The sequence below is a fragment of the Capsicum annuum genome, chromosome 12, assembly GCF_002878395.1.
Source record: "Capsicum annuum cultivar UCD-10X-F1 chromosome 12, UCD10Xv1.1, whole genome shotgun sequence".
Lineage (NCBI taxonomy): Eukaryota > Viridiplantae > Streptophyta > Magnoliopsida > Solanales > Solanaceae > Capsicum > Capsicum annuum.
In genome coordinates, this window is record NC_061122.1 from 20,163,510 (window position 1) to 20,189,063 (window position 25,554).

At 35.4% G+C, this 25,554-nt stretch overlaps 1 protein-coding gene across 3 annotated transcripts; it reads right to left on the reverse strand.

Annotated features, from left to right (window-relative positions):
* Positions 1–90: 90 nt before the first annotated feature.
* LOC107850492 (organelle RRM domain-containing protein 1, chloroplastic) lies at positions 91–9,964 on the reverse strand. Of its 3 annotated transcripts, none has more exons than XM_016695057.2 (9): positions 9,486–9,964; positions 2,811–2,938; positions 2,412–2,652; positions 2,225–2,322; positions 2,064–2,129; positions 894–983; positions 670–738; positions 473–579; positions 91–384 (listed from the first exon to the last, which is right to left on the reverse strand). In XM_016695057.2, exons 1-9 carry the CDS (start codon positions 9,839–9,841, stop codon positions 298–300), a joined length of 1,242 nt encoding a protein of 413 aa, XP_016550543.2. In that variant the 5' UTR covers positions 9,842–9,964; the 3' UTR covers positions 91–297. The 3 variants fall into 3 exon arrangements, with proteins under 3 accessions (XP_016550543.2, XP_016550544.2, XP_016550547.1); XM_016695058.2 differs by having other exon boundaries at positions 2,841–2,938; positions 9,486–9,963; XM_016695061.2 differs by lacking the exon at positions 9,486–9,964 and adding an exon at positions 8,819–9,096.
* Between the last annotated feature and the right edge of the window lie 15,590 nt (positions 9,965–25,554).

Genomic DNA, 25,554 nt, shown 5'->3' on the forward strand with positions numbered 1-25,554 from the left:
CGTATATACCATTCTCCCCAGACCTCACTCTTGGGGTTACGCTGGGTATATGTTGTTGAGCTGTAGGACAATTTACAAGATTCTGCAATATAGTGTCACTGCATGGCCTTCAAAACTATCATATAAGAAGCAAATGATTGGATCCCTATAATAGCAATTAAGGTCAAACTTTACCTACATCGAGTGTTTACTCTAAACCTATGATGCCTGACATCTATTTGAACACACTATTATCGATGTATATTTTCACTTCATTAAATCACTTTTAACTTAATCTAGTCTCTCTTTTCTGCAACATTATCTAGCAGCTCTTAGTCGTCCTCCGCTGTATTTTGGAGGATTTGTCTTAGCAACATCAACTGTTATCATCCAGCCATTGATGATCTGAAGAACATAAAATCAACAAACTTATCATTTCTGTTGATGCAAATGATTTTCTGAAACTGAAATAAGCACTTTGTTCCAAGATTACCTTGCCATTCATTTCTTTGAGAGCAGCACTTGCTGCCTCCACTGTTGTGTACTCAACAAATGCATAACCTTTCGACCTCTTAGAAATTTTGTCCATGATGATTTTAACTGTTAGGATACAGAGAAACGTTAATGAGCAATTATATTCTTACTACTATATTATGAAGAAGAGTATCTTCAGACAACAAGTGTTAACACCTTCAACAAGTTCACCATAGCCTTCAAATGCTGCACGTAGCGTTTTCTCAGACGTATAGAATGATAAACCTGTTCAGGAAAAATGCATTGCAAATAGTTAAGTCATGAAAAAAAAAATCTCTTGTGCTAAATGGAAAGAGTAATTTTCCAGGAAAAAGTGGACTTCATGACCAATAGGGTCCTACATAACACTTTTTGGAGATGAATTTACACTTGCAACTTACCAGTCACAAAAAGCTTCTTGGTTCTAACATCTGTTTCCTCATTTGATGTTGTAGATTCCTGGGAACCTTCACTCAGCTTCAGATTCCCACCTGAGATTAACCATGACTATTCATGCTTCCCAAGGTGAAGATATTGCATGTAATTATTTTTTTTAAAAAAAGGGCAGCCTGATACACTAAAAAGGGCAGCCCGATGCACTAAGCTTCCGCTATACACAGGGTCCGGGGAAGGGCCCGGCCACAAGGATCTATTGTACGCAGCCTCACCTTACATTTCTACAAGGGCTGTTTCCAAGGCTTGAACCAGTAAACCTTCTGGTCACATGACAACAACTTTACTAGTTACTCCAAGGCTCCCCTTCATTGCATGTAATTAGTTAATTATCAAAATTTTAGGGGAGGGCAGCAGGAGATAATACTACATTCTTTTCTTTCTGAGAGAAAAGATGGCACTAGAGTCTTGTTTCAATTTGTTTGTCCGTCTTACCTTTATAGTCCGTTTTACAAAGAATGTCTCTTTCTTTTTCTGGTAACTCTTTAATTCTAGGTTCCACATGTTTAAGATCACAAGATTAAAAGTCATTTAAGTACTTTCTAATATCTTTAGTTAAAACCACAAAATTCAGAAGTCTTATTTACTATCTTAAATTCCGTGTCAAATCAAAACCAGACAAACAAATTGAAGCTGAGGATTGCTCTCTTTCAAATTGCTTATTACGCAGCCATAGAATTTCTCTTCACGGATAGAAAGTTGCTAGAGTTTTTCAATACATAAGGATACAGAACAGAGGGATTTTTGACACAAGCCCAAGAAGAGCTTCCAAGAGAAAAATGAATTTCATCTATAAGAAACTTATACAAAACTGAACTTTCAATACCTCGTTTTACCAATTGATATTCAACAGCAGAAACCTCTCACTCAAAAGAGCAGGCACAGGAAAACTTGAAAGAAATCTTTAAGTTGAATTAATCCTGATAAACTAGATCTTTTTCGTTCAAATGACTTCCTCGTATGCTACAGTACTATGTCAAAATAGAAAAAAGTCAATAATTTTATGATATTTCACATATGTGGCTTTCCATTTTGATATTATTCTATTCTAATTGACCTAATCCTCAACATCAGATATGTAGCATTCCGCAGGTTAAAGTCAAGATATGATCTCAAACCTCCATAGTTTTTATTGTCCGAGTCAAAATTTTCATCTGGCTGAACAGATAGAACACCAGGTACTCCTGCAACAGTGTACATCAAGACATTTACTGGTACTGTAAAAATATGGTGATTACATATTACAGGTAAGGTTACTAGTATAACATGATATTCTCACCAGCTAATTCTTGAGCGCACACGTTATCTAATTCGCAACAAAATCCATAATTGGTTTGCCAGGATACGTGATATAAGCACATCTGTGCATCCTTCTCACTGTCAAGCATCGATGCCTCCTTTAGGGTAATGTTAATGTATGAAGTGGAAATAACAATATTATCAACACTTTGGGAAAAAATACTTACTTCCCAAGAACTTTTGTTAGAACTTGAACGTAATAGTCAATCACCGGGGCTTTTCTTATTACTCCAACAGATGGCCTGGCCATACGAACAAGCCAGTGTTTAGAAGTCCCAGCCGGAAATAATGAAGAACCGTCAGTGAATGAAGTTGATAGGGAACTTAACTGACCATTTGGGTATTTATAGTCTTTCACCATCGAGTTAAAATCAGGATCAGGTACAACTGATAGCACCCCAGGCATACCTAGCATTTAGAAATGTACAAAAATGAAGAATTGCTTCAAAGTCTAAGCAAAAATCGGAAAAGTTTCAAGAGGACATCGAAAAACATATAGTAGTATTTTACAATTAGTACACGCTGCACCTAAACTATGGGGCAATAAAAATGCCTTCAATCTTAACTGATTGCACAAAAGAAGACGAGAAATCTACCAGCAAGCTCATCAGCTATCACATCATCAATGTCGCAGCAAAATCCATGTGGCACGCTGCACGAAGCATTATATATACACATTTGAGCATCTTCCACACTGTTTCATGAAGAACAGATAGTTGCTAAAAATCAGCACCAACTCCCAAAGCAAGATATTTTTAAGAGCTCTCAAGTAAGAACTCTAGAGAAACTCTAAGGATGGATAGCTCGAAACAAATAAACGGACAAAGATATTTAGGCACTCTCTCACTAAGTGCCTCCTTGTCATCAATGGTTAGTCATTTGGATTGTGATTATACGAGCAAAGTGAAGAAAAAGAGAGGTCCTAAACGGAAGTGCTTCGAGTGAGGAAAAGAGGCGACGAATGCTAATATCAGTTTGTCAAGAAAAACTGAGATGCAAAGCTTGAAGACTAAAGCTAATCTTAGCTAGCAGTAGTAAAATTCCAATTAAAATAATCCAATTATATTTAACAAGAGGTATTGGAGGAGGTTAATCAAGGTTGGCAACTTAAAGCTCTTCCAATATGTACCAATTAAAGGGAAAATTCCACCAGTTATAGTCAGAGACTGTATCTGTCTAGAAACACCAACTCATAGCAGATAGTAACGGAATAGTAACTAGACACTTTCTAATACAGCTCTTAACTAGACACTTTCCAAGTAGAAGGTCTCACCATCACGGACCCGGAAGCTATTAAAAATGTTGCTCAAGCTTTTTACCAGAATCTATATACAAAGAGACGGAGGATTGGAGACCTGAATTTAAAATCCATGATGCAACAGTAATCTCCACAGAAGACCAAATTTGGCTGCAAAGGAACTTTGATGAAGAGGAAATCCTAGAGGCTATCAGGTCATGTGCTACTGACAAGGCCCCTGGGCCTGATGGATTTCCAATTAACTTCTACCTGTCCTTCTGGGAGTTAATCAAGGGGGATATCATGGAACTATGCAATATTTCCACGACCACCAAGTGTTTGAAAAAAGTCTGAATGCCACTTATGTGGCCCTCATTCCCAAGAAAACAGGAGCAGCTGAATTAAGAAATTTCAGGCCAATTAGCCTGATCTCTGGGGTTTACAAAATATTGGCCAAAGCTTTGGCTGAGAGACTGAAAAAGGTGATAGCTGGTTTGGTTAACAAACATCAAATAGCCTTCATCAAGGGGAGACAGATAATGGATGCCGCTCTAGTAGCAAGTGAATGTGTTGACACAAGAACTAGAGGAGAAGTGGCTGGCTTAATGTGCAAACTAGACTTTGAGAAAGCTTTTGATCATGTCAACTGGGACTATCTCCTTAACATCCTCAAGCAAATGGGATTTGGGGACAGATGGTTGAAGTGGATAAGTTTTTGCATTACAACTATCAAATTCTCCATTCTGGTAAATGGAGAACCTGTTGGTTTTTTTCCCTCTGAAAGGGGTCTCAGGCAAGGAGACCCTCTCTCCCCCTTCCTTTTCATCCTCGCCATGGAAGGTCTCGGCAGTATGGTTAGAACATCTCTTCAAAATAATTGGGTTGGGTTTCAAGCTAAACAGCCAAGGCATGGGTGATTTGGAGATCTGTCATTTGCTCTATGCAGATGACACTTTAATTTTTTGTGAAGCGATAGAAGAGCAGGTCAGACATATCAGAGTGATGTTGGTTGTTTTTGAAGTTGTGTCTGGTTTGAAGGCAAACTGGAGGAAAAGCAATTTGTTCCCTATCAAAGAAGTGAACAACATTCAGACTCTTGCTGGTATTCTTGGTTGTGGGGTAGGCAATCTCCCTACTGTCTACCTAGGCATGCCCCTTGGTAACAAGCACAAAGATGTAGAAATCTGGGACAAGATCATAGAGAAGACAATGAAAAGACTATCTCAATGAAAGCTCAGTACTTGTCACTGGGGGGCCGAGTCACTCTTATAAACTCTGTTTTGGACTCCCTCCCCACCTATGTGATATCTTTGTTCCCTATCCCCTCCAGTGTATCCAAGAAGTTAAACAGACTTAGAAGAGATTTTTTATGGAAAAGAAACAAAGAAGGTGGAGGATACAATTTAGTGAAATGGGAAGTAACTCAGCTGAGCAAGAACTAGGGAGGATTATCCATTAGAAACCTAAAGTTACACAACCAGTGTCTCCTCATGAAGTGGTTGTGGAGGTTTAATATGGAAGCTTCTCTCTGGAAAGAGGTCATTTCTTACAAATATTGCCAAGAAAGTCATTGGGTCATAAATGAGGTCAATAGCACTTATGGGGTTGGTGTGTGGAGAGCAATCAGATCATCTTGGCCAAAATTGCATGGACATACTAGAATAAGAGTAGGAAATGGTCACAAAACTCTCTTCTGGAAAGACCACTGGATAGGCCAATCAACTCTCCAGGAATCCTTTCCTGACTTGATGTTTCTAAGTAGCAACGTTGAAGCTACAGTGTTGGAATGTTGGTCTCCTCAAGGTTGGAACCTCACATTCAGAAGAAATCTCAATGATTGGGAAGTGGACAGGGTGACAAACATATTGAATGTGCTAGAAGTCTTCACGGACACAACCACTAATCCAAATTCTCTTAGGTGGAAACACACAGAAGATGGCATTCTCACAGTGAATAGACTCTACAAGAAGGAAAACAACTCAGTACAGGGGGAAGTATCAAAGCTCTGAAACCCCTATGGAAGATTCAGGTTCCTACTAGAGTGAAATGTTTCACTTGGCTAGTGGTCAGAAGGGCATGTCTCACTCAAAAAGTTCTCCAGAAGAAGGGAAGGACACTAGTTCCTAGATGTTTTTTATGCAATGAAACTAGGGAAACAAATAACCACTTATTTCTACACTGCAAATTTACTGCTCAACTTTGGCATTTGTTCTTCACCCTCACTACATTGAAATGGACAATGCCTGAGCACACAGCTGATTTGTTAAGTTGTTGGATCAAAAGAGGTGGTAGCAAGAGTCAAAAGAAGTGGTGGAGGATGATACCCTCCTGCATTTGGTGGTCAGTATGGACGGAAAGAAATGGGAGATGCTTCGAAGACAAAGTCAGGTCCATTAATGATGTAAAATGGAATTGTCTTGTCGCGCTATTTTTTTGGTGCAAGGAGAATTATATAGAGGACGTAGACGAATTTGTAGATTTCTTAGGAGCATTGTAATTCTAGACTCTAAGTTCTCTTTTGTAACTATTTTTGCAGGTGTCTAGCATCCTTTACTGCTGAGGGAGGAATATAACAATACCATTTTTCAAAAAAAAAACTATTTGGAGGAAACAAACAAATGCAACACGTTAATGCAACTACTACTCAAAGATGCTTCCTTCATATCCTATAAACATAAGAGGTCATTTGGTAAAGATATGACATTTGAGCCTAACTCAACCCCAAAAGCTAGCGCAAGAGGGAGGATTCTCCAAGTCCAAATAAGCAGATCACAAGTCCATTACCCAACCAATGCGGGGCATTAGCCCACTATAACATCCCTTCACGCCCAGGCCAAACTAGGGCGCGGACTTGGAGACTAAACAAGGATGGACTTGCCTTAATACCATGCAACATATAACACTTGCTCCAACTAAATCACAAAAGCTAGCTCAAGAGAGGGAATTCCTAAGTTCATAGAAGTAGATCACTAATTCAGTTCCCAACCAATGTAGGACTCTAACCCACTCTAACAAGATTGTGTGTGTGAAAGACACAAATTTAAGTTTAAAAAGGTTGTAAACAACAAAATATAAGTTCTTAGTGAGAAGAATACAAATGATAAGTGGTATACCAAGTTTGTGAAAAAGCTTAAGGACTGAAGCTAATCTATGGCTAGCACAATTGCTTAATTCAAATTACTAGCTTCCAATTGAATTAGACAGCAGTTACCTCAAAAAAACCTAAAGAAAGAAATAGTTCTATGAATTTCCAAATTTTATTACTCCCCTGTTCCAATTTATGTTGCACAATTGAAATTCCGAAATTTAGAGATTCAAACTTCAAAACTTTATAAACACAGAAACTTTAAGTTTTTGAATTAGTAAAAAGAATTATACATCTCCTTTCCTTAATAATCCATTTAAAAAAGAATGTCTCTTTCTCTCGTCCTGTCAATTCTATAATTTTAACTTGCGATATGATATCTGCTAGTTTAAAACTACAAGACTCAATCTTTAATTTCTTAAATTCCGTGCCAAGTCAAAATCAAACAAATAAATTAAAACAAAAGGAGTACTATTTAAAAGGCATATAAAAAAAACTCCAACTTGTTTTGACTCCAGAAATTTCTCAAAATTCCAATTGTGACATAAATTAGGACGAAGAGATTTAAAGCCATATCAAAGAATTTCAAGAAATGAAAAAACTTAATTCACTCTCAAAATTTCAACTCTGGCACATAAATTAGGACGGAGGTAGTAGCACATACTCCACCAATGATAGAAGCATTAACCAAAACACATAAAGAATTGATTTTTTTCAAGTTAAAGAAACGCACTCACCTGCCCAAAACTCTTTCAAGGATCTCAACATAGTAATCAATGACTTCAGTTTTGGAACTGATCCCATTAGGAGGGGTCTCCATGAGAACCATCTAGTGACATTTGAATTGTTGTAGACGTGGGCAAATATTTGAAAGGCATATTAAAAAAGTGGATTACGTATAAAAATTCTAACTATACCACATAAACTGAGACGGAGAGAGTAGCACATAGTCCACCAATCACAGAAGCACTAACCAAAACTCCTATGAGAAAAAAACTTGATTGACTCTCGACACTCGAACTATGCCACATAAATTGGAATGGAGGAAGTAGCACATACTCCACCAATCATATAACTACTAACCAAAACACCTACAAGAACTTACCAAAACACATGAAGAATTCATCTTTTTCAAGTTAAAGAAACACACCCAGCTGCCCAATACTCTTTCAACGGTATCCAAATAGTAATCAATAACCTCAGTTTTAGAACCGACCCCATTTGGAGGGGTTTCACCATCCAGTGGCATTGAGTTGTTGTTACTCTTTAATTTTAACTTTCCATATGCTATGTGTAACACCTCAAAATTAAAGGGACGTTTTGCTACATTCTACCTATCTTTAGTTTAAGATCACAAGATTCAAAAGTTTCTTTAATTTTCTAAATTCCATGCAAAATCAAAACCAGATAAACAAATAAAATGGAGGGAGAGATATTTAATTGTCATATAAGGAAATTCAAATAAAAAAAAAACTAATTGACTCTCGAAATTCTAACAGTGCCACACAAATTAATACAAAGGTAGTAGCACATACTCCACTAATGACAGAACCACTAACCAAAACACCTACAAGAACTTACCTAAACACATAAGGATCTGATTTTTTTCAATTTACAGAAACACATTCACCTGCCTAATACTCTTTCAAGGGTCTCAACATAGTAATCAATAACCTCATTTTTTGAACGAACCCCGTTAGGAGGCATTTCTATAAGAACCATCCAATGGCATTGAGTTGTTGCAGAAATGGGCAAATATTTGAAATGCATATAAAGAAATTCCGATAAAAAGATTGATTACCTATCAAAATTTAAACTGTATCACATAAATTGGAATGGAGAGAGTAGCAAATAGTCCACCAATCACAGAATCATAACCAAAACTCCTACAAGAAATAAACTTGATTGACTCTCGAAGTTTCAACTATTCCACATAAATTGGCACGGACGTAGTAGCACATGCTCCAATCACAAAAGCACTAACCAAAACTCCTACAAGAAAAAAAAAAAACTAGATTGACTCTCGAAATTCTAAATGTGCCACATAAATTAGCACGGAGGGAGAAGTACATAGTCCACCAACCACAGACACTAATAAAAACTCCTACAAGAAAAAAACTTGATTGACTCTCGAAATTCCAACTATACCACGTAAATTAGGACAGTGGGACTAGCACATAATCCACCAATCATATAACCACTAACCAAAACACCTACAAGAACTTATCAAAACACAAAAGAATTGAACCAACCTGCCCAATACTCTTTCAAGTGTCTCAACATAGTAATCAATAATCTCAGGTTTTGACCTGACCCCATTTGGAGGGGTATCCATAAGAACCATCCAATGCCTTTGAGTTGTTGTAGAAGTAAGCAAACATTGAGAAATTGGTGTAACAGAAGTTGTACTGTTTCTTGAACATGTACAAGAGAATTTGGACGACTACAATATATTCTGCCTATCTTTAATTTATGACTAGAAGATTCAAAAGTGTTCTTACTTCCTTAAATTTCTATGTCAAGTCAAAATCACATAAACAAACTACTCCCTCCATTCAGCTTTACTTGTCACTAATTTTTTAATTGAATTTCTATACATATCAAGAAAAAACAACTTCCTTTTTTCTATTTTACTCTTAATATTAATTATTTTTTCTCTAAATTAATTTCAAGACACAATGTAAACATATCCTACGATGAAATAATCATGTTAATTAATTATTTTTCTTAATTGATGTTTCATTTCAATTTGTGACGAATAAATCTGAACAGAGAGAGTACACAGTAATATTAAAAGGCATATAAAGAAAATCTAACTCAAAATTTCAACAGTGCCACATTAAATAGGAGAGAGTTAGTAGCACATACTCCACCAATCACAAAAACACTAACCAAAACACATAAGATAATTGAACCAACCTGCCCAATACTCTTTCAAGTGTCTCAACATAATAATCAATAACCTCAATTTTGGAGCTAACCCCATTAGGAGGAGTTTCCATAAGAACCATCCAGTGCCTTTGAGTTGTGGTGGAAGTGGACAAAGATTGAGAAATGGTTGTAACAATTGAAGAAGAAGAAGAAGAAGAAGAAGAAGCTGTAATTGAAGTTGTGTTTCTTGAACAAGTACAAGAGAATTTGGAATAGTAGAGATACTTTTTAGATAATTTATTAGGAAAATTAAAGGTGAATTTGAAGTGGGGTTTTAGGGATTTAGGTGATAATGTTGGGATTATGGAGAGAGAAGAGGAAGAGTAAGGGAGAGTTACTTCCATGGCTAATACACTTCAAGCTCACAATTTGCTAGTATTCCAGAAGTGATAAAATGAGGATATTTTAAGTGGAAACTACCGGTATTAGCTACTATTGGCCTTTATTATCACTTGAAGCTGCAGTTTATCATAATTACGTAGGTAGCCAGACATATGAATAATTTTTCCTCCCTCTACTTTATTTTACGTGTATCATTTTCTTTTTAATCTCTCATAAAAAGAATATTATTTTTTTTATTTGATAACTATTTAATGATATTATTTTTATTTTATTCTTTATAAATTTCACTTAATTAAAAAATAAATATTAAAATAACTTTAAAAAAAATAAATTTATAAACTTTATAAACTCATCATTTATTTTTTAAATTTCATGTTTGATTAAAAGGCGGTATATAAAATAAAACGAAGGGAATAACATAATTACATATTCTAGCACACATTTTTATAACTGCCTTTTTTATATCAATGCAGCATCAATATATTTTTTTTCACTTTACTCAATACACTAACTTTCGCTTTTTACCCCCAAATCACTCTCTCTCTCTTTTTACCCTTAAATTTTACGATTTTACAAGCAGTTTCTTCTTCAATTCATATCTCTCTCACGATAACAATTCATAAATCCTTATGATCAATTAATTGACATTCATATTTTAGGTTAGTTTTAACTTATTTGTATGTGTATTTCATCAATTTACAATTTGAATACTAATATTGTCAAATTTTTTACAGATTATTTATTTTGATTTATCAATGATGGATAATATTCCTACGAAGGTGGTTATTTAAAATTATCGCGTATTGACCCTGATGTATATACAGTTTCAACGTTTGAATTAGGAATTCCTCAAACGCAAGAAGAAAATGCATTTCCTTCATAAAAAAGTTAGAGGTATTAGGCATAAAAGAAAAGTTACAGATGATGTTTTGGGTCCGGATAATGATGATCATGAGTTGGCGAAAGAGGTATTTTGCTTTTCAATTTTTTAAATTTGTCACAGTTTGTGAAAATGTTGGTACATATAAACAGTCTATGATCTAATTTATTCTCCAACTGATGCATGTATTTAGATAAATTCTTTTATAAATTGTATGTGTATCAAATTTGTGCTTCATCTTATCCATATGTGTCAATTTTATACAAGATATATAATTTTTTTTAATTGGGTATTTGATATTTTTTGTATGATTTACTTGGTATTGTATGTTTATATAAGTATTTATCATTTACTTTGTACTAAATGATTGTTATTTGTACTGTATGTATTTTTTGATACTGTATGCATGCATGTATGTATGTATGTAGGCCAAAGGCATCGATAGGTGCTCAAACTTGTTGCGAAAATTCACTTAGACCCCTAAACTAAGGCATGTTCCTATCAGACCCCTAAACCCCCCGAATTTTGTTTCAATTGGGCATTTTTTGCCTATGTGGCACTGCGCGTGCAGTGCCATCGTGAGAGGTGCGTGAGGAGCAATTTTTTTACTAATTTACGAATAAAAAGATGTCAAGTGGCATTGAGGGCCCCAAAATTTTTTTAATAACAATTTTTTTTTTTTAACACTAAAGGCCCCAAAAAAATTTAGAGGGCCCCAACATTTTTTTCTAATAAAACTGAATTTAAAAATAATTCTGTTTTTAATTTTCATCTTTTAAAAAATTTTATAATTTCTTTTTAATAATTAGTTTTTTATTTTTATTTTTAATAATTTTATAATTATTTTTTCATAATTTGGATCCTCAATGCATTTTTTATTTTCATTTTAAAAACTTTTATAATTTTTTTAATAATTAATTTTATATTTTTAAAATAATTTTTTAATAATTTATTTCATTTTTTAAAATTTTTTAATTATTTTTAAATAATCAGTTTTTTATTTTTTTAAAAAAATAATTTTATAATTATTTTTTCATAATTTATATCCTCAATGCCATTTTTTATTTTCATTTTTCAAAAACTTTTATAATTTTTTTAATAATTATTTTTAAAAAAAATATTTTTTTAATAATTTATTTCATTTTTTTAAAAATTATAATTTTTTTTAAATAATCAGTTTTTTATTTTTATTTTATTTTTTAATAATTTGGATCCTCAATGCCATTTTTTATTTTCATTTTAAAAAAAAATTATAATTTTTTTTATAATTACTTTTTTAAAAAAAATAATTTTTTAATAATTTATTTCATTTTGAAAAAAAATTATAATTTTTTTTAAAATAATCAGTCTTTTATTTTTATTTTTTAAATAATTTTAGAATTATTTTTTAATAATTTCCTCAATGCCATTTTTATATACTTTTTTAAAAAAAATTATAATTAATTTTTAATAATTATTGGACCCACAATGTCACGTATCAACTTTCAATTAGCTCGTTTTGTCATGTCATCACGTGTGTGCAACACACACTTTGAGCTTTTTGCTGATAGGGCAAAAAATGTCCAATTGAAATAAAATTCGGGGGGTTTAGGGCCTTAGTTGAGGGATCTAAGTGAATTTTCGCAACAAGTTTGAGTATCTGTCGATGACTTTGGCCTATGTATTTATATGTATTTAACCATTAATGTTACTAAATAATGGTTATTTGTACTGTATGCATGTATTTATGTATATGTGTTTGTCCGTTAATCTGTACTGAATGATGTTCACCTGTACTGTATGCATATTTGAATTGTATGCATATATTTGTGTATATATATTTGTTCATTAATGTGTATTTAATGATGGTTATTTGTCCTGTATTTATATTCATTGTATTTATATGCTACTGTATTTTTTTTATATTCATTGTATTTATATGCTACTGTATTTGTATTTATATTCATATGCTAATGTCTTTTTATATATATAGAATGTACAATATTATGTTAAGGAACTTCCTTCAGAATCACCTCACTTGTGTTGTTACTCCAATAACAATATATAACAAATTTGAAGGAAAAACTTTTTATTAAGCAGTTTCAGATGTTCAACAACACTTATTTTGGGGTCTATATGCGTATGTATGAGTGTTCTGTTCAAGTATAGCTAGTTATGTATTTTATGTCTCTGAAGTTGGAAGATAGTTCAAAAGATGTTCTGTTGATATATGTAAATGAATCGATACTTCTATTCACGCTTAGAAAATTTGCAATCATAATAGAATTAAATTATGTTGGTAATGAAGATGATTTTGTGAGTGAAAATGAAGAGCCTAATCGGATTATTTCATGGTATTTTGGAGGTCAAAAAATCATTAAAAAAACAACTTTGATCAAATGCTTTGACAACCAAAAATGGGGTGAGAATAATAATGATGATGCTGTCAAGATTGTTTTATTGTATTTCATTAATACCTTCATTTTTCTGGCGAAAAGTATTATGTTTCTGTCCCTAAGCTGCACTTTCATTTCGCTGAGAATGGTCAAGGATATCCATAAGGTAAAAAAAAATTAAGGACTTAGTGAATTCTATTTTCAAAAGGATGAATGCACAAAAATAATATTATAGAATTCAGGGTATGTCACTTGCCATGCAAGTTTGGCTTTATGAGTGCTGCTCTGTTGTTGATCTAAAAATTATTGTCAAATGTGCTAGTAGAATTTTCAGAATATTAAATTGAGAGACCACTAATAGACGTCCTCATTTTGAGGCTTTCATCGAAGGCATGCTAGCTGATGTTGACAATCCGGTAACTATGATTGTATTCTTATATTCTTACAATTAGAATTGGGTAAATTACATGTATTCAAAATACACTAATGTATCTATTATTCTCGGGTTGTATACAGAAATATAACAACTATTTCTGTAGAATTGACAATTTTACAATTGCCTTCTAAAGATGCAATAGAAGATACAACCTCAGATGTTGTCTCTTCGGATGATGATTTTCAAGATGCTTCACCAGCTACTATAAAAAATAAAGGAAAAGAAAAAATTGGTATTGCATCTTTTTCACCACATAAGAAACAGAAACAAGTGAAGTTTGTACCTTCATCTTCAAACATTTTTAGTAAATCATCCTTGAGGAATACAACAACCCCTCCTATTTCTGTTTCAAAAAAATCATCAAAGAAGAGAACATTGTCTTCAGTTGCAAAATATCAGACAAAGAAGATTCTGACTCATAAGACTGTTCCTCGAAGGACTTTTCCCAAGCAACTACCTATCCTACAGAAAAGAAAATCTTTCTTGTCTGATGTTTTGCAATATGAGACAATGATCTCTTCTTTGGTGATACTTTTAAAATAGAAATATGAGGGGTTATTGTATTCCTTGAGGATGATCTGCTAGAAATATTTGAAGATGAAAATACAAACTTCACTTGTTTCTGTTTCTTATGTGATGGAGAAGATGTCGTACCAATTTTTTTTTTTGTTTTTTATAGTAGTTGGTGGAGCATCTTGAAAATCATCATCTGAAGAGACATCGCCTGAGGTTATATCTTCTACTGCATCTTTAGAAGGCAATTATAAAATTGTTAATTCTCTAGAAGTAGGTGTTATATTTTTGTATACAATCTGAAAATAATAGATACATTAGTGTATTTGGAATACATATAAATTATCCAATTTTAATTGTAAGAATATAAGAACACAGCCATAGTTATCGGATTGTCAACATCAGCTAACATGCCTTCAATGAAAGCCTCAAAATAAGGATATCTATCAATGATCTCCCAATTTAGTAATCTGAAAATTCTACTAGCGCGTTTGATAGTAATTTTTGGATCAATAGCAGAGCAGCACTCATAAAGCCAAACTTGCATGGCAAGTGACACACCATGAATTCCATAATATTGTGCATCCATTTTTTTAAAAATAGACTTCACTAAGTCCTTAAAAGTTTTTTTACCCCATGGATAATTCTTGTATTGACCATTCTCAACCAAATGAAAGTGCGGCTTAGGGATAGATACAAAGTGCTTCTCGCCAGAAAAAATGAAGGTATTAATGAAATGCAATAAAGCAATCTTGACAACATCATCATCATTGTTTTGCGAAAATTTTGACTTTTGAGAGAGTCGCCACTTAATTTTGAAAAAGAATTAAGAAACCTTTAGAGAGTCACTTCAAACAATTCAAAACAGGAAAATCGTTTAAGTTAATAGATTCTGAGTAAGTTGTTCCTATTAACGTTTTAGGAAGGTGTTAGGCACCTAAAACGTCCGCTAACTTGCGGTTATCTGGACTGTTTGAAAATCGTCTTTTGATTAACTTCGAAAAAATTAATTTTGTGGAAAAGTGATTGATTTTTTGAAAAGAAAGCGATTTTGGAAATATTTGGGTGTTTATGCAAAGACCAATTTTTTAGCGACTTGACTAAGGATTTTACTAGGTTCGCAAAACACATGTAAAACAAGTAAGCAAAAAGAAAAGGGGGAAGTAGTGATTTAGGCTTTTAAGCCCAAACCGTCGACCCTGTCCTAATCTAGTTGGGTTTTTGACCTATTTTTTCACCAGTCCTAATTCTATGTTTTCGAACCTTTTCGGCTTGAGTTTTCACTCCACCTGTATTAAATTTACAACTTTGGCTTCGAGGCCCAAATAAATAGACAAATAAAATAGATAAAGGAATAAATAAATAAAGACAACAATACGAATGAATAAATGAGAAAACGAGACTTTCAAGTCTCTTAGCCGCTTCGGAGATGAACTTTAACCCATCTTCTTCATCTTTCGACTCCTTTATTCGAAAATAATCAACTAGAAGAGGTAGGGCTCATTGGCCCGTCATGAAATGCAATAGAGAGAGAACCCATTTGAGGTTCGAACACGTTGTCTCAAATTCATTTCACATGTATCAAAGAAAATAATAGAGATCTATTATCTACTTAGGGAAGTGAGAGAGGAAGACAAGAAATTTGATGAACTTATCAGGACAACATACCAAATTGAGCATGAACAGAACCAAATAAAAATAAAAGAAAGCATCCAAGATTTTCGACCGGGGGCAATTCCAGAATAAGGAAGGAGGTGAAAATTCATGCACATACTTACTGGAAAAACAAACCCAACATAATGCTAAGGAAGGGCATTTTACTTAGAATTGGTCTACTCAAGTCATAAACCACTCCGAATAACAGACATGCTTCACTAACTCGTAAACGCTATAATCCACATAATATAACCCACGCAGATTCAATCAATCATCAAAGAAAAAACTATTTGAAGCGAAGGTTATTGATTGTACTGTTTTTTGTCATACAATTGGAAGGTAAGAAAAAGTCATGGTGTAAATTATTCACTTCTTTATGACATAATTAGTCTAAATTTATCTAACCAAATTAACAAGATAGCACATTAGATCACTTATTCAAAAATCAACTAAAGACATTATCCTTTATTAAGTCATTTTCACTAATCATTGCCGCACAATGAACTCCTCGTGACATCGTTTTTTGAATATGCAACCACTACAACACTGAAACAAAACAATAAAATACAATAAAGTGAAACACAATAAGACTCTAAAGCAGAACATCAAATATTTGAGCAGCAAAATTAATTTTCGCAGATTACAATTGGCAACTTCAAAGTAACACAACACTCAATACACCTATATAAGTTTCCCAAACTCTATGTCATCGAATGTATAATGTTGTAAAGCAGTAAGTAATTAGTGGAAAATGAAGGATGAAGATCTCATAAAGTGGAGCAGACGAGCGAAGAAAGAGAAAAGAACAATACTCACTACGGCCCAACAATACCCATAGGACGATTCAGATTAGGAACTTCCAAAGACGAAAAACATATCATGAAAGTCTCATTTTTTAGTTCTCAATTTCGTTAAGCCTCTTAGACATTGTAAACCAGAGAGGCTTACCAAAACGTTTACTTCAAACTAACTAAGCTGATTTCCATGATTTCTCAAATGACTTCAAATAAGGAATGTAAGACTAACAACAACGAGAAAAATAAGACTTCATTTCAAAGATTAAGAGACACACTCCCAAATAGAAATGAGGAAAATAAGACTAATCAATATCCTTGTCAAACTACAGCAGGGATGACTACTATTCCAAACCTCCTCGCTATTCTAACAGATTCAAGTGGTATGGTCTTTAAGAGAAACTGGGACTTTCTAATAAGATTATGGAGTCTGCTCCTCGTCCTTTTGGCATGTGAGGATCCAAAAAAACTTGAGGGGCAGCTCCGCTAGCAGAGCTGCTAGCTCGATGATTTAGCCTTCGTTCAATAATAATATCAAACAAAACACTGTCAATCAGCAATTACGAACAAACAATTAAACACGGTCGAAGTGACACACTTTAACTAGGCAATCAGGCTATTCTAACCACCAACAATACACAAAACAAGAGTATCGAATCGATACTCTACCAATATCTACCTACGGCTATTGAAGCCATCTACCAACGAACAGTCCAGCATACAATCATATTGAAGACTTATTCATGACTGTAGAAGATTGAGATGAAGTAGAAGCACTCAAGAACTCAAAGGGATAGGATGTTACCTTTCAGGGAGCAACAAATGGGATGATGAGCTATCAGTAAAAACGTCGCTATCGGAATCTCGCGACGTCGACCACCAATAGCGCGTCTTCTGGCTTTTCTCTTAAAGATTTCGAAAACCACTTTCAACTCCCAAATTTTTTGACCCTTCCTGATCCCCCCCCTCCCCCAAGAATTTTTGAACAACCTTATTTTTTTCAATTATCCCCCCAAAATTTTCAACCAAAAATCCTCGAATTTTCCGTCCTCTTGATTTTTTTAGTCTAAAAAAAAAGAAGGGAGAAATTTTCCCTCAAATTCCTAACCCAAGAATTTTTAACCCCCCTTTTCGCTCAACAGTGGGTTGTTTATATAGAGGATGAAAGTGGGTATTTCGGGGATATTCGAAATAGGAGAATTTGAATTCAAACAAAAGAGATCTTCAGCTCACCAATTGTATCGAATTTTGCCATTGAGAATATTTTGAGAAAAGGATTTTTCAACCAATGGAAAAGGAGCACATGCGTACCTTCATGGTACCTAACAAATTGGAATGGATTCTTAACAGCTAATGATTTTTGGAACGTTGAGGGCTGCCACCTAGCCTCTTTCTAGAACATTCTTGTGATTTTAGTATGATTTCGCATGGAGATGCACGCATTAAAGAGGGAAATTATAGAGTTGAAGCTTCTCTAGGTCGGGTCCAGGTGAAATTGTTGGATTCGGGTCGATGTGGACCGATTTTGGGTCGAAGAGAGGTCGGGTTTTCGGTGTTGAAGTTGGTTCGTTGACTGATATTGTTGTTGTTTGTTGAATATCAAATCTTTGTGAAGAAGAAAGGATAAGAAGGATTATTGATGTGGGCCGAACCGGGTTGGGTTTTGAATTGGACCGATGGGTTGGGCTGTTGTTAATGGATAAAGAAGAAAAGAAAACTGGGTCGTTAGTCTTAGTTGGGGTATGGGCTGCTGAGGTTAGGTTGAATTTGGATTGGTGATTAAAGATAAAAAAAAATGGGCTGAAATTGAGGTTATTTAATAGATAACCCCAATTGAATTAAGAATTGGTTGAATCCGTTTAAATTTTAGCCAAATTGAAAATCAATTAGCCAATTGCATTGCAATTGAGGCCAATTTGATTTCAATTATAGCCAAATTTAATAGATTGTCCAAATCGAATCAAAATTCGATAAAAATTAATACCTAACTTAATCCCGAGCTTCTTGATTTAATAAAATCAAACACACATTTATCCAAATAAATTATTTTTTTGAGATTAAATTATACTTGAATCAAGATTTTATTCTCTTGAAATAATTTTCAAGGTCAATCTAAATAAGATTTCAATTTTGATAAAATTATTCATTTTAATAACAAAATTTATATAATCTCATGTATGTGAATACGAAAATATATAGCAGTCACTTAAATGATGAAATTAATCCAAATAAATATTTTAAAGTGCATTATTTGGAAAAAATAATTATTGTAATTTTATTTGAAAATCGAAGAAACTTGAGATTAAACGTAGTTGTGGAGGAAAAAAATCAGGTGTCAACAACTGCCCCCTCTCTTTGGGCAGGATGGATGCAAGTAATCCTGGGCAAAGGGAGGTTGACGTTCCTAATATTTGTCCGACCATAAATTTGTATCTAAGGGAGGTTGGTTTTCCGCACGAGTTTCATGGAGTTATGGCCGAACCTCGGTATCAGGTTTCCTACATATCTCAGGTTACATGAGAATTCAGGCCATTTGTAGTTCATCAAGCTTGATTACAAGCATAATTTTCAAAAGAATTCACCAACTATCATGGTTTTAGAGTTTTTGGTTAAATCGAGAAACTGAGGAATAAAGGGATTAGGGGGGAGGATGGAATGCAGTCGAGTTTTCTACATAGATCCCAGCCTACATATCCCCAGGTCTCAGGGAATCAGACTGCTCATAGTTCGACTCAATCGGTAGAAAAGATAATCTTTTATTTCAGACCATCTTTGGCTCAAGATGAGTGACAAGTTAATCGAGTTGCGAAAAAGAGGCTTGTAACCTCTTAACCATGAACGTGGAGCTCTTCACATACGTAGGTAAGAACTTACCTGGACATAATTTCCAAAACTCTAAGTATGTTGCCACCCGAATTTGAAAGAAAAAGAAAGTTCCCCTCAGTATGAGTTAAGAAACAACCCAGAGGTAAAGGTGAGACCAGAATATCCAAAAATACCCACATGCCTTCTAATAGAGGCATGGTTAGATGGTGGTGGTGATCATCATTTAGCTCGTGTCTAGAGAGTTTGACATCCTTCTCCAGACTAGGTCCCATTTTGCTGCTAAGAAAAAGTTCCACGTTACGCTGCGTCCTTTTTTGAAGTCGTCCGCACCTGTAGTTTTGGTTTGAGATTTTCATCCTCTCGGATTCTGTCGACAATATCTCAAACAAAAATTGTTAGTGCTAACATAATTCATGAAAGAGGTAGGTAGTCTTTTACCATATATCCACGTGAGTTGTGGCCTGAAAAGCAAAGTCATCCTTTCTTGTACCTGTTTGATAGGAAATAACTCGCAATAACGGACACAACAACCCTCTTGGTTGTTGTATAATTATGACATTTGTTGGTTGAATATGTCTTCAAAGTGGGGTGTCCCTTTTGGACACCGATGATACTTTATGTAGAACGGTCCTTACAAACTGTGTAATCTTGTACTGGTGTGGCAACCCTTTTGGTTACTTATATCACTTGTTGTATGTGGAACGATAACCTCTCCGGTTATAGCTGATGATCGATTTATAAATTTTCCTTAAATTTTAAATCTTTAGATAATCTTGCGTATTATTTGATCATTAGATATGAGGCGACTTACAAATATCCTTTGAATTACTAGCTTTTAGGTAATCTTGCACATTATCTGAGTTTGGATAAGAGATGGCTTATAGATATCCTTCCAATCTCTAGCCTTCAGGTGTTCCTGCACACCATCCGACCTTGGATACAATATGACTTATAGTTGATCTCTCAAATTGATAGTTTTTGGGTAATCCTGCACATAATCGATCTTGGATATGACGTGACTTATAGAGAACCCTTGGACGTATCAATTTGAAAATCTTGCATATTCTCCGATAAGAATTTAGTTGCGACTTATGGATAACGTTTGAACTATCATTTTTGGGCGATCTTGCACACTATCCAGTTAGGATGTTGTTGTGGCTTACGGATGACCTACAGACTATCAACTCATAGGTGATCTTGCACACTATCCTATTTCAAATAATATGACTTATAGATAATCCTCAAATTGTCAATTTCTAGGAAACCTTATATATAATTCATCCTTAGATAGCGACTTGAAGGCGTCCCTTCAAATCGTGTGCTTTTAATGCATTTAGATACAGATTCATGAAATGATAAGATCTTCTCGACCCCAGTATTTCTGTCTAGTGCGTCAACAGATATTGAATGCCTTCTGGGGCGATGGTACGAGATAGCGTTTGTGGCAATGATATGTAAATGCCCTTGGGGTAACGCCTTACGGCAATGATATGTAATAGCCCTTGGGGCAACGCCTTGTGGCAATGATAGGTAAATTTTCTTGGGGCAATGATATGCAATAGCTCTTGAGGCAATGCCTTGCGGCTATGATATGTAATGGACCTTGGGGCAATGATATGCAATAGCTCTTAAGGCAATGCCTTGCGGCTAGGATGTGTAATGGTCCTTGGGGCAATGATGCCTTGCGGCTATGATGTGTAATGTCCCTTGGGGCAATGATATACAATAGCTCTTGAGGCAATGTCTTGCGGCTATGATGTGTAATGGCCCTTGGGGCAATGATATGCAATAGCTCTTGAGGCAATGCCTTGCGGCTATGATATGTAATTTTACCTGACTTCATTTGTCATCGTCCTGCTTTCTACGTGTACCTGTACTCAAGGTAGATGATTAGTAGATACAAAGTCGCTTTTACTAGAGACTATTTTTAGGAAACTTCTAAATACGATATGTGTAAAGAAGATAAAGAGCTTTTGTTTGTTGCATGCGATATCAAGCAATGAGATGGAAAAATCAAATGGTCCTCAATAAATGTGCATTAAATCTATTTTTAGGGCTGCCCTAAAATACCGTTCTTGGGTATTAATGCTCTATTGTGGCTCCCACTTTGCTCGGAGATTTTTGAAAGAGACCCTTATTTTTGTGGATGCTCCCTGCATCCACAAAAATGATTAGTTTGAATAAAATTACTCCGTGTTGACCTTCTTCGATCCTTGATTTTCTCCTCTTCATCTCTTAGGCATTCTGCCTTATCGGGACTTCCACCCTGACACTCCATCCCAAATGATGTGTAGGAAAGTACTAAATAAATGAGTTGTAAGGTTTTGGAAATAGTCTTAAATTTTTGAAATTAATTTCGAAAACCTCTGTAAAACTTTAGAAAATCTCTGCCAGTCATGTCATGTACTAGCTCAACGAACGTCTTCCTCGTGGTTTTGACTATACTCGATTGATGGTTTACAAAACTCATAATCATTGTTGGAGGGTTTCTTCAAGTAGTTCTATCATAGCCAAAAATTGAGTCTACCCAGACTTTGTTACAGTTGGTGGATGCCAAAGCTTGACTTTAACCTCTGGTGCTGGGGAATTTGGAATATGTTCCGGCATTTGATAGAAATTTTGAGGTCTTTCTCAAAATTTCTGCCCTAGTTTAAAGTTGTTTAAGATGATACCAATTCGAGTGGATCTGAAGTCTTTGCTGATCTTCATTCTTTTTGTTGGATGTCGATCTTCTCTTGTGAATTTTTGAGATTCCTTCTCAAAAATTCTTCCCCAGTTTCCATTTCCTAGGGTTATATGACTGAGCCGTTAGGGCGCCTACGTATCCCGTTGAAGCAGGAATCAGGTCAAACATAGTTCAGGATTACGCTAGGGATATACAAAAGAAATTAATGGGCTAACCGAAGCGGACACAGGCCGCCTACGTATCCCTTTCTTGGGAATTCAGGTCATCACGTAGTTCATACATAAAGAGAAATAATAAATTATCCTAAGGGGTTGACCAAAGTCGACATAGGCCGCCTACGTATCCGTTTCTTGGGAATTCAGGTCAAACGTAGTTCGTACATAAGAGAAAAGGACTCTAGACAGTCACTTACTAGAAAACAACATTATTACAAAGGCGATTACAAGTAAATTAACTAAAGAAACACAAAACCTAGAATGTCCTTCAAACATAATATCTCTTTACCGCGTCGAAATTGATTGGTTTGGTCCACTCCATGCCATCCATCTCAGACAAAATCAGAACTCCTCCAGATAGCACCTTGCGAACTATGTATGGCCCTTTCTAGTTTGGAGCGAACTTGCCCTTGTACTCCTCTTGGTGAGGGAATATTCGTTTGAGAACCAGTTGCCCCACTTCAAATGCCCGATCCCTCACCTTCTTGTTAAAGGCATGAACCATCCTATGTTGGTACAAATGACTGTAGCATACAACGACCATTCTCTTTTCATCAAGCAACATGAGTTGTTCATAGTGAGCACGAACCCATTCTTCGTTACTTAGTCCAACTTCCTGAATAATCCTTAGGGAAGGTATTTCAACTTCAGCAGGTATCACAGCTTCATTCCCATAGACAAGTAAATAGGGGGTCACCCCGGTGGAGGTTTGAATTGTTGTGCGATACCCTAGCAAAGAGTAAGGTAACATCTCATGCCAAGATCTATCATTTTCGGCCATCTTTCTCAAGATCTTCTTTATATTCTTGTTGGCCGCTTCCACAGCTCCATTCATTTGGGGACGATATACAGTCGAGTTGCGATGCACAATCTTGAATTGATCATAAATTTCTTTTATCAAGTGACTATTCAAGTTTAATCCATTGTCAGTAATGATCGATTTTGGTACTCCAAACCAGCAAATCAAGTTATTCCTGACGAAATCTACAACCACTTTCTTAGTGACGGCTCTGTACGAAGCCGCTTCGACCCACTTAGTGAAATAATTAATGGCAACCAAAATAAATCTATCCCTATTCGATGATAATGGCTCTATTGGTCTGATGACATCCATGCCCCAAGCTATGAAAGGCCAAGGAGAATTCATTATGTGAAGCTCATGTGGAGGCATTCGAATCAGATCTCCGTGTATTTGACATTTTGGACATCTCTGCACATACTTACTACAATCATTTTCCATAGTCATCCAGAAGTAACCGGTTCTCAGGATCTTTTTGCCAAAGACAAACCCATTCATGTGGGGCCCATAAATTCCAGTGTGTACCTCTTTTATCAATTTATTGGCTTCCACAGCATCGACGCATCTTAGGAATCCCAAATCAGGAGTCCTCCTAAAAAGAATTTCCCCACTTGGAAAGTAATTCTTCGCCAAACGCCCGATTGTCTTCTTTTGGTTGTTACTAGCCTCTTCAGGATATATTCCAGATTCCAAATACCTTTTAGTGTCATAGTACCAAGACTTTCCATCAGGTTCCTCTTCCACGTGTACACAATGCGCGGGTTGCTCCTTCAAGCTTTTTTCCAAAGGATCAATGTAACTATGATCCGGGTGCTGAATTATGAAAGATATAGTGGCCAAAGCATCAGCAAACTCATTTTGTATCTGTGGGATATGCCTAAAATTAACTTCCTTGAATTTTTCACATAATTCTTGCACCAGCTCCACATAAGGAGTGATCTTGGAATTTTTTACCGCACATTCTCCCCATACCTGGTGAATCAGAAAATCTGAATCCCCAATGACTAACAATTCATGAACACCCATATCAAGTGCCAATTTGAGACCCAGAATACAAGCCTCATATTCAGCCATGTTATTGGTGCATGAAAACTGTAACTTAGCAGTTACCGGATAATGCTGTCCAGTTTCTAACACCAAAACTGCTCCAATTCCTGAACCTTTGAAGTTGACCACCCCATCAAAAAATAGCCTCCATCTGGGGTAAATCTTTGTAATGTCTTCTCCTACGAACAAAACATCCTCATCTGGAAAGTAAGTTCGAAGTGGCTCATATTCCTCATCAACTGGGTTCTCTGCCAAATGATCTACTAAGGCTTGCCCCTTGATTGCTTTTTGGGCTACATACACAATGTCAAACTCACTCAGCAGCATTTGCGACTTGGCTAGCTTTCCTGTGGGAATGGCCTTTTGGAAAATAGACTTTAATGGATCCATTCTCGAGATGAGGTATGTTGTGTAGGACGACAGATAATGCCTCAACTTTTGTGTCATCCAAGTCAAAGCACAACACGTCCTTTCTACTAGAGTGTAACGGGCTTCATATGGTGTGAACTTTTTACTCAAGTAGTAAATATCTTTCTCTCTCCTACCGGTGTCATCATGTTGTCCGAGGACACATCCGAAAGCATTTTCTGAAATTAAAGGCAAAGAAATAACGGAATTTCTTCTCTTGGTGGAACCAAAATCAACGGTGCAGACAAGTATTCCTTGATGCAGTTAAAAGCTCTCTGACATTCTTCTGTCCACTCGTTCAACGCATTTTTTTCAATATATTGAGAATTGGCTCGCATATGACTGTTGATTGCACGATGAACCTGCTAATGTAATTCAAACGACCCATGAAACTCATAACTTCCTTCTTAGTCTTCGACGGTGGCAAATCCTAAATTGTCTTGATTTTGGATGGGTCTAACTCGATGCCTCTTCTACTGACTATGAACCCCAGCAACTTCCCTGATGGCACACCAAAAGCACACTTAGTAGGGTTTAATTTCAAACTGTACCTTCTTAATCTGCTGAAAAATTTCTCCAGATAAGTCAGATGATCCAAACTCTCGCGGGATTTGATAATTACGTCATCCACGTACACCTCAATCTCTTTATGGATCATATCATGGAAAATCATCGTCATAGCCCTTGTATATATTGCACCCGCATTTTTGAGACCAAATGGCATTATCCTGTAATGATAAACACCCTAGGGTGTAATAAAAGCCATTTTTTCTGCATCTTCCTCATCCATCAATATCTGATGATACTCGGCGAAACAATTAATGAATGACTGCATTTCATGTTTTGCACATTTATCGATGAGAATGTCGATGTTGGGCAACGAAAAATTATCTTTAGGACTGGCTCTATTCAAGTCTCTATAGTCAACACAAATTTGAATCTTGCCGCCCTTCTTCGGCACAGGGACGATGTTGGCCAACCACGTCGGATATTTTGTGACCTCGACAATATTAGACTGGATCTATTTTGTCACTTCTTCCTTGATCTTTAGACTTAAATCTGGCTTGAATTTTCGTATTT